Below are 8,330 nucleotides of genomic sequence, written 5' to 3'. Positions count from 1 at the left end.
GGATGAGAGAGAGAGAGAGAGAGAGAGAGAGAGAGAGAGACAGAATAAGAAGGGATGGATGAGAGAGAGAGAGAGAGAGAGAGAGACAGAATAAGAAGGGATGGATGAGAGAGAGAGAGAATAAGAAGGGATGGATGAGAGAGAGAGAGAATAAGAAGGGATGGATGAGAGAGAGAGAGAATAAGAAGGGATGGATGAGAGAGAGAGAGAGAATAAGAAGGGATGGATGAGAGAGAGAGAGAGAGAGAGACAGAATAAGAAGGGATGGATGAGAGAGAGACAGAATAAGAAGGGATGGATGAGAGAGAGAGAGAGAATAAGAAGGGATGGATGAGAGAGAGAGAGAGAGAATAAGAAGGGATGGATGAGAGAGAGAGAGAGAGAATAAGAAGGGATGGATGAGAGAGAGAGAATAAGAAGGGATGGATGAGAGAGAGAGAGAATAAGAAGGGATGGATGAGAGAGAGAGAGAGAGAATAAGAAGGGATGGATGAGAGAGAGAGAGAGAGAGAGAATAAGAAGGGATGGATGAGAGAGAGAGAGAGAGAGAGAATAAGAAGGGATGGATGAGAGAGAGAGAGAGAGAGAATAAGAAGGGATGGATGAGAGAGAGAGAGAGAATAAGAAGGGATGGATGAGAGAGAGAGAGAGAGAATAAGAAGGGATGGATGAGAGAGAGAGAGAGAGAATAAGAAGGGATGGATGAGAGAGAGAGAGAGACAGAATAAGAAGGGATGGATGAGAGAGAGAGAGAGAGAGAGAGAGAGAGACAGAATAAGAAGGGATGGATGAGAGAGAGAGAGAGAGAGAGAGACAGAATAAGAAGGGATGGATGAGAGAGACAGAATAAGAAGGGATGGATGAGAGAGAGAGAGAGAGACAGAATAAGAAGGGATGGATGAGAGAGAGAGAGAGACAGAATAAAAAGGGATGGATGAGAGAGAGAGAGAGACAGAATAAGAAGGGATGGATGAGAGAGAGAGAGAGAGAGAAAATAAGAAGGGATGGATGAGAGAGAGACAGAATAAGAAGGGATGGATGAGAGAGAGAGAGAGAGAGAGAGAGAGAGAGAATAAGAAGGGATGGATGAGAGAGAGAGAGAGAATAAGAAGGGATGGATGAGAGAGAGAGAGAGAATAAGAAGGGATGGATGAGAGAGAGAGACAGAATAAGAAGGGATGGATGAGAGAGAGACAGAATAAGAAGGGATGGATGAGAGAGAGAGAGAGACAGAATAAGAAGGGATGGATGAAAGAGAGAGAGAGAGAGACAGAATAAGAAGGGATGGATGAGAGAGAGAGAGAGAGAGAGAGAGAGAGAGAATAAGAAGGGATGGATGAGAGAGAGAGAGAGAGACAGAATAAGAAGGGATGGATGAGAGAGAGAGAGAGACAGAATAAGAAGGGATGGATGAGAGAGAGAGAGAGAATAAGAAGGGATGGATGAGAGAGAGAGAGAGAGAGAATAAGAAGGGATGGATGAGAGAGAGAGAGAGAGAATAAGAAGGGATGGATGAGAGAGAGAGACAGAATAAGAAGGGATGGATGAGAGAGAGACAGAATAAGAAGGGATGGATGAGAGAGAGAGAGAGACAGAATAAGAAGGGATGGATGAAAGAGAGAGAGAGAGAGACAGAATAAGAAGGGATGGATGAGAGAGAGAGAGAGAGAGAGAGAGAGAGAGAATAAGAAGGGATGGATGAGAGAGAGAGAGAGAGAGACAGAATAAGAAGGGATGGATGAGAGAGAGAGAGAGACAGAATAAGAAGGGATGGATGAGAGAGAGAGAGAGAATAAGAAGGGATGGATGAGAGAGAGAGAGAGAGAGAGACAGAATAAGAAGGGATGGATGAGAGAGAGAGAGAGAGAATAAGAAGGGATGGATGAGAGAGAGAGAGAGAATAAGAAGGGATGGATGAGAGAGAGAGAGAGAGAGAGAGAGAGAGAGAGAATAAGAAGGGATGGATGAGAGAGAGAGAGAGAGAGAGACAGAATAAGAAGGGATGGATGAGAGAGAGAGAGAGAGAGAGAGAATAAGAAGGGATGGATGAGAGAGAGAGAGAGAGAGAGAGAGAATAAGAAGGGATGGATGAGAGAGAGAGAGAGAGAATAAGAAGGGATGGATGAGAGAGAGAGAATAAGAAGGGATGGATGAGAGAGAGAGAGAGAATAAGAAGGGATGGATGAGAGAGAGAGAATAAGAAGGGATGGATGAGAGAGAGAGAGACAGAATAAGAAGGGATGGATGAGAGAGAGAGAGAGAGAGAGAATAAGAAGGGATGGATGAGAGAGAGAGACAGAATAAGAAGGGATGGATGAGAGAGAGAGACAGAATAAGAAGGGATGGATGAGAGAGAGAGAGAGAGAGAATAAGAAGGGATGGATGAGAGAGAGAGAGAGAGAGAATAAGAAGGGATGGATGAGAGAGAGAGACAGAATAAGAAGGGATGGATGAGAGAGAGAGACAGAATAAGAAGGGATGGATGAGAGAGAGAGAGAGAGAGAATAAGAAGGGATGGATGAGAGAGAGAGAGAGACAGAATAAGAAGGGATGGATGAGAGAGAGAGACAGAATAAGAAGGGATGGATGAGAGAGAGAGAGAGCGAGAATAAGAAGGGATGGATGAGAGAGAGAGAGAGAGAATAAGAAGGGATGGATGAGAGAGAGAGAGAGAGAGAGAGAGAGAGAATAAGAAGGGATGGATGAGAGAGAGAGAGAGAGAATAAGAAGGGATGGATGAGAGAGAGAGAATAAGAAGGGATGGATGAGAGAGAGAGAGAGAGAGAGAGAGAATAAGAAGGGATGGATGAGAGAGAGAGAATAAGAAGGGATGGATGAGAGAGAGAGAATAAGAAGGGATGGATGAGAGAGAGAGAATAAGAAGGGATGGATGAGAGAGAGAGAATAAGAAGGGATGGATGAGAGAGAGAGAGAGAGAGAGAGAGAGAGAGAATAAGAAGGGATGGATGAGAGAGAGAGAATAAGAAGGGATGGATGAGAGAGAGAGAGAGAGAGAGAGAGAGAGAGAGAGAATAAGAAGGGATGGATGAGAGAGAGAGAATAAGAAGGGATGGATGAGAGAGAGAGAGAGAGAGAGAGAGAGAGAGAATAAGAAGGGATGGATGAGAGAGAGAGAGAGAGAATAAGAAGGGATGGATGAGAGAGAGAGAGAGAATAAGAAGGGATGGATGAGAGAGAGAGAGAGAGAGAGAATAAGAAGGGATGGATGAGAGAGAGAGAATAAGAAGGGATGGATGAGAGAGAGAGAGAGAGAGAGAGAGAGAGAATAAGAAGGGATGGATGAGAGAGAGAGAATAAGAAGGGATGGATGAGAGAGAGAGAGAGAGAGAGAGAGAGAGAGAGAGAATAAGAAGGGATGGATGAGAGAGAGAGAATAAGAAGGGATGGATGAGAGAGAGAGAGAGAGAATAAGAAGGGATGGATGAGAGAGAGAGAATAAGAAGGGATGGATGAGAGAGGGGTTATTAAAGCGTTTTATTCTTCTTACACTACAGTAAGAGCGACACATCGTGCTTTTTATCCATTTATAGCTCCGTTTAATGTGAAACAACTTAGTTCTGATAGAGAAGATAAAGACATTAGCGCATTAATATAAAGCTGTGATTCGGAGCCGGAACTACTTTCAGAGCTGCTGTGTTAGAGAATCAAATGGAGAATTCGGTTCAATACACAGAGACACAATGGAGTTTAATGTTTATTTTTATAATCTTTCTCTCACTTTATCTTTCTTGAGCAGCTTCTTGCACTGCAGTAAATACCAGTACGGTGTGTTACTCTTCCGGTGCTTGGTTCTAAACCGGAAGTGGTCCGGTTCGTCCTGCTCCACTTCCGCGTCTATATGTTTCGCGTCCTGCTGCTCCGCGGACGTCTTCCGGAAAATCATCCTGGAGGAGAAAGTTCTAGAATAATCCCCGAACTGGACCTCATCTTCTTCTCCGGTTGGGTTTGGGACATTCGCGAACTTTCTCACAGCGATGTGACAGAAACACGGCGGAGAATTCCTCACATGAACAGCACTTCCGGCTCGCACAGTGTTCAACAAAACACAGCGCAACATCACCACTTTAAATCACACACAAACACACTGGAGATGACCGCTAACACTGTCAGGAGTGATGCTCACCCCGCGTGTGTGTGTGTGTGTGTGTGTGTGTATACATGCGTTTCTGATGGAACTCAGTTACACCAGACGTAACAAGTCGATACACAGACTTTCGTTGAATAAATGTCTACTTTTTACTCAAAAATTAAAGCCAGACGCTAAAATTAAAAAGACACTTTAACATTATAAACCGTTAAATAACGCACTATTATATAACGAAATGTGATTTTAGGTGTAAAATGTTTTAAAACCTCTTGATCGATGTGTTCAAATCGATTAATAGGGCTGTTTTAGTAAGGTCCTCTGTTGCTGTTACAGCGCCGCGTCACTGAGTGTAAATACACACACTGCTGCCGCCTAGCGGCAAGGAGCCATGATATAACATGAACTTGAAATAACATTAACACTTTATAATGCTAGGGTTTTTTTTAAACTATTAAAAAAAATAGAATTTCAGAAAAAAATAATAATATGTAAATATTCTCATTCTGTCTCGTTCTAGATTATTTATCAATGCAGCATATCTCCATATGTTTATAAAATATTTTTGTACCACTCCACCAAACAACTTAGATTTTTAAAAGCGAATGATTTAATGTACTGTGTAAATGTTGTACCTGTGAAGAATATGTTTACATTTTTATATTTTCTATTTAAAAAAATAAAATTTCAGTTACACATTGCACACGGACGATCTATTTACTTTTTAAGATGAGTGATATTTATAAACTGACAAAAATATATATATTCCTAAATAAAAGAAACTGGATTCGCTTAAACATGATTTATGCATGAAAGGGTTAAATGTGTTCTAGTTGATTTGTTTTATTTCATGCATGTGCAAATAACAAAATAATGTGATAAATATATAAATAAATAAAAGAAGGTTTAATCTATGGCATAAGGACAAAAGTCTGCACACATTTCAAGTTTAGATTTTTATATTATTTATTTTAATTAATGAAGATGGGAAAAGAGAAAAATGACCGGCAGTGTGGGATATTACTTCCATCATGTGCTGACAAGAAGTTTTACAAACCAGGCACAAGATTTAAAACACACACTTGCAGTAAAGCAAAATGTGTTAGTTTTTATTAATCACAGTAAAAAACAATCTACTTAAAGTCTAAAATAAAATAAATAAAAATAATTCTCTCTGAAGATTACATTTATCAAATAAATATTTAAGAGGGTTTTTTGGGGGGCATTTTTCCTTTTAATAATCTTGAGCTTTTTTTAAACTCAGGGTGGGGATTTCCCAGAATTTGTTTTGTTGTCTCTTATTAAAATGCACAACACCTCATGATTTATTTCCAGTTCAGAAACTTTTTGTATGTAACCAGTCAGTTAAGTCCTCCCGAAATCTAAGGTTTTTAAAAACAAAACAAAAAAAATCACTCAAAAATGAATGTCCAGATGTTTGTAGACCTTTTTATTATTATTATTTTGCTCCAGAAAATATCTGTGATATTCTAGTATACATTTAATAAGTGTTAATGTCCCATAGCTATGCTCCAGATGTTATATGGCAGTAAGTAAGAGGAGACACGGTTTAATCGGATGCTCTTTATTGATGTAGAATTCTGCAGAAAATCAAACTGCAATTCAGTGATTCATGATAAATGATCTGATCCCAATTTACTGACAGAAATAAACTGATTAAAAGTACAACAATATGTCAATCAACACATGACTGATTTCTGATTAGTTTTCATTTTTTTAAGTGTATGTGTGTAGAAGTTGTTCCACTGAATGGGAAACATACAGGACAGACGCTGAAACCATTCAACACTCGGACTTTCCACTAGTTCAAGATAGTTACTGCTTTTCACGCTTTTGTGCGGCGTGTTTCCCCTTTCCAGCTGTTTGCTTTTCTATTGTTTTAATTTTCTGTTTGAAACTGTCGCGTCGTCGAGGAAACAAAGTGAAATTAAAAGGAGGTATGATGCTACAGAAATGTCCCCGATACAGCCGTGTTAACACAGATAGTTCACGCTTTTCTCGATATTCTGCATCTAACATCGACCACCAAACAAAGTGACAGTTCTCCCATACAGATTGTTTAATCGATTCTCAAGATCCTGCCTGGTCAGTGGGCCGTCTACAACATTATTTATATTTTGTCCAATATATGCACCTGAGCGAATGTGTTGATTATTGTTATCAAGGCAGCAGAATGCCGTCCAGAAGTGACTGGGAATTTGCACTCTGTTCTTCATTATATTATTACCCGGCACAACCCCAGTTACTACAAATGCACTCAGGCCTACATTAATGCAATTATTTTCCAGAGAATCAGCCATGTGACTTTCTGTCACCCTCCACTGCCCGCTGTTGAATGATGGATTCTGTGGAGCAGCGTTGGTCAGAGTGAAGGTGGCATCAGAACAGCTCTGTGAGTTGGCATGGGAAACTGGAGCCAGGTGTCCTTTATGGAAGTGAGAATTGTAGTAATCGGCATTCACAGCCTGATTAACTATATTTCCCACAGCAGACTCAGTATCCATGTTTGGCCCCAAGTTTCCATTTTCCAGCTACATAAGGGGAACACACACACACACACACACACACACACACACACACACACACACACACATATATTACAGTATAAAAGTCTTAGATACTTTATTTTTTCATAATACTAATGTTGTCTTACATAATGTTACAAAAATGCTAAGATAAATAGTTATGAGCTATAAGTTACAGTAAGTTGCGCTTACCTGAGGTTCAATAAACCAGGCTCCCGTCCTTCTACTACAGTTCACTCGTCCGGTAAACCTGTATGCTGAGTAAACTGGGGTCCTGAACGTCGTGTCATAAAGTGTCGCGAATTCAGCTTGATTATTTCGAGTTTGACAGATCCGTCTAAAGCGATTCCCAGTAAAACCCATAGGAGGAGAAACGACATGATTCGGATTAGCGAAGAACCCTGGACAGCTCTGAGTAAAATCATTCACAACTTCAGCCAAACAGATCGAGAGTGGAAGCAGAAGGAGAACCACACTGAGGAGCTTCATGATGGACGCAGACGTAGAAGAGGAACAACAATGTTCACTGAACGACGAGTGCAGAAGAGTCTCAGAGTCGGAGACTTTATATAGAGAACACGAGGCAGGCGTGATCAGCAGAGCTACGTTACTGGCACTTCCTGATGTTGCAGAGACAGATGTGCACCTCCCTTATTGATCCAGGAATGCGTCTGACTGCAGAATCAGGACAGGCCTTTAATGGTGTTGTCATTGTTCCGTGTTGGAAAAACAACAGCGAAGGACAATGACAGCAACAGCAGTGACTATGTTCGGTGGAAAGATGGGAAATTGGTGGTTCACTTTTTGTATTTCAGCAATCCATGAAGGTGAACTTGGAAATCAAGTACGCCAAAGTAATCAGTGTGTTCATGTGGGGGGTTTCAGAGGGCAGGTGTATTATCGTATCACACACACACACACACACACACACACACACACACACACACACTTTCTTTTGGGCTGTAATGTCAGTGACTACGTTTACATGGACAGCAGTAATCTAACTATTCACCTTACTCTGAGTAAGATAATAATGTGATTAAGGTGTTTACATGAGTCGCTTTTAGAATATTCCTGTCATGTACCTGGTTTACATGTTCTAGAACATAATTAGACTCCGGTTTCCTCCCCCAGTCCAAAGACATGCATGGTAGGCTGATTGGCGTGTCTAAAGTGTCCGTAGTGTATGAATGGGTGTGTGAGTGTGTATGTGATTGTGCCCTGTGATGGATTGGCACTCTGTCCAGGGTGTACCCCGCCTTGTGCCCCATGCTCCCTGGGATAGGCTCCAGGTTCCCCCGTGACCCTGAAAAGGATAAGCGGTATAGAAGATGGACGGATGGAGAACATAATTAGATTAACAGCCAGCGTCATTACGTCACCGCGCCATGCCGTCCGACGTCCCTCCAGAATTTCACGTGTCAACATACAGTTGGTCTTCGTTATGGGACCGTATACAGTTTTGGGTGTTTTTATTAATTTTTTTACGAATGCTTTAAGTGCAGTTAATTATTTGTCCTGCTGTACGTGCTAATAGACGACTGCTTGAAGCCGTGGGTGTGTCCCAAATCGCGTAGATAAAGAAATTTCTGTTAACCCTGACGGTGCCACTTCACTCCTTCGTCCATCTGGGTTCACTGGTGTTTCTTTCACTCATTTCTCACCGCTTGATTCCGAGA

The 8,330-nt window shown here is 41.3% G+C and overlaps 2 protein-coding genes across 2 annotated transcripts in view; both read right to left on the bottom strand.

The window, feature by feature from the left end:
- Positions 1–4,195, bottom strand: part of ptcd1 (pentatricopeptide repeat domain 1) — a 14,181-nt gene extending 9,986 nt beyond the window's left edge. The window contains exon 1 of the mRNA XM_053616136.1: positions 3,740–4,195. Coding sequence (XP_053472111.1) covers positions 3,740–4,078 — 339 coding nt within the window. The 5' untranslated portion in view covers positions 4,079–4,195. The remainder of the gene's footprint in view (positions 1–3,739) is intronic.
- Positions 4,196–5,723: 1,528 nt separating this feature from the next.
- Positions 5,724–7,585, bottom strand: LOC128602533 (endonuclease domain-containing 1 protein-like). The gene is made up of 2 exons (XM_053616405.1): positions 6,844–7,585; positions 5,724–6,657 (listed from the first exon to the last, which is right to left on the bottom strand). Exons 1-2 carry the CDS (start codon positions 7,138–7,140, stop codon positions 6,139–6,141), a joined length of 816 nt encoding a protein of 271 aa, XP_053472380.1. The 5' UTR covers positions 7,141–7,585; the 3' UTR covers positions 5,724–6,138.
- Positions 7,586–8,330: the final 745 nt, after the last annotated feature.

The sequence above is a fragment of the Ictalurus furcatus genome, chromosome 26, assembly GCF_023375685.1.
Source record: "Ictalurus furcatus strain D&B chromosome 26, Billie_1.0, whole genome shotgun sequence".
NCBI classification, from domain to species: Eukaryota; Metazoa; Chordata; class Actinopteri; order Siluriformes; family Ictaluridae; genus Ictalurus; species Ictalurus furcatus.
Note: the sequence above shows the minus strand (reverse complement) of the source record. Positions and strands in the feature narration are given on the sequence as shown.

Bases quoted from the DNA above. Each gene is read 5' to 3' on its own strand.
- LOC128602533 (XM_053616405.1), bottom strand. From the start codon at position 7,140: ATGAAGCTCCTCAGTGTGGTTCTCCTTCTGCTTCCACTCTCGATCTGT. The intron at 6,658-6,843 runs GTAAGCGCAACT...CCCCTTATGTAG, and splicing joins CCTGGTTTATTGAACCTCAG to CTGGAAAATGGAAACTTGGG.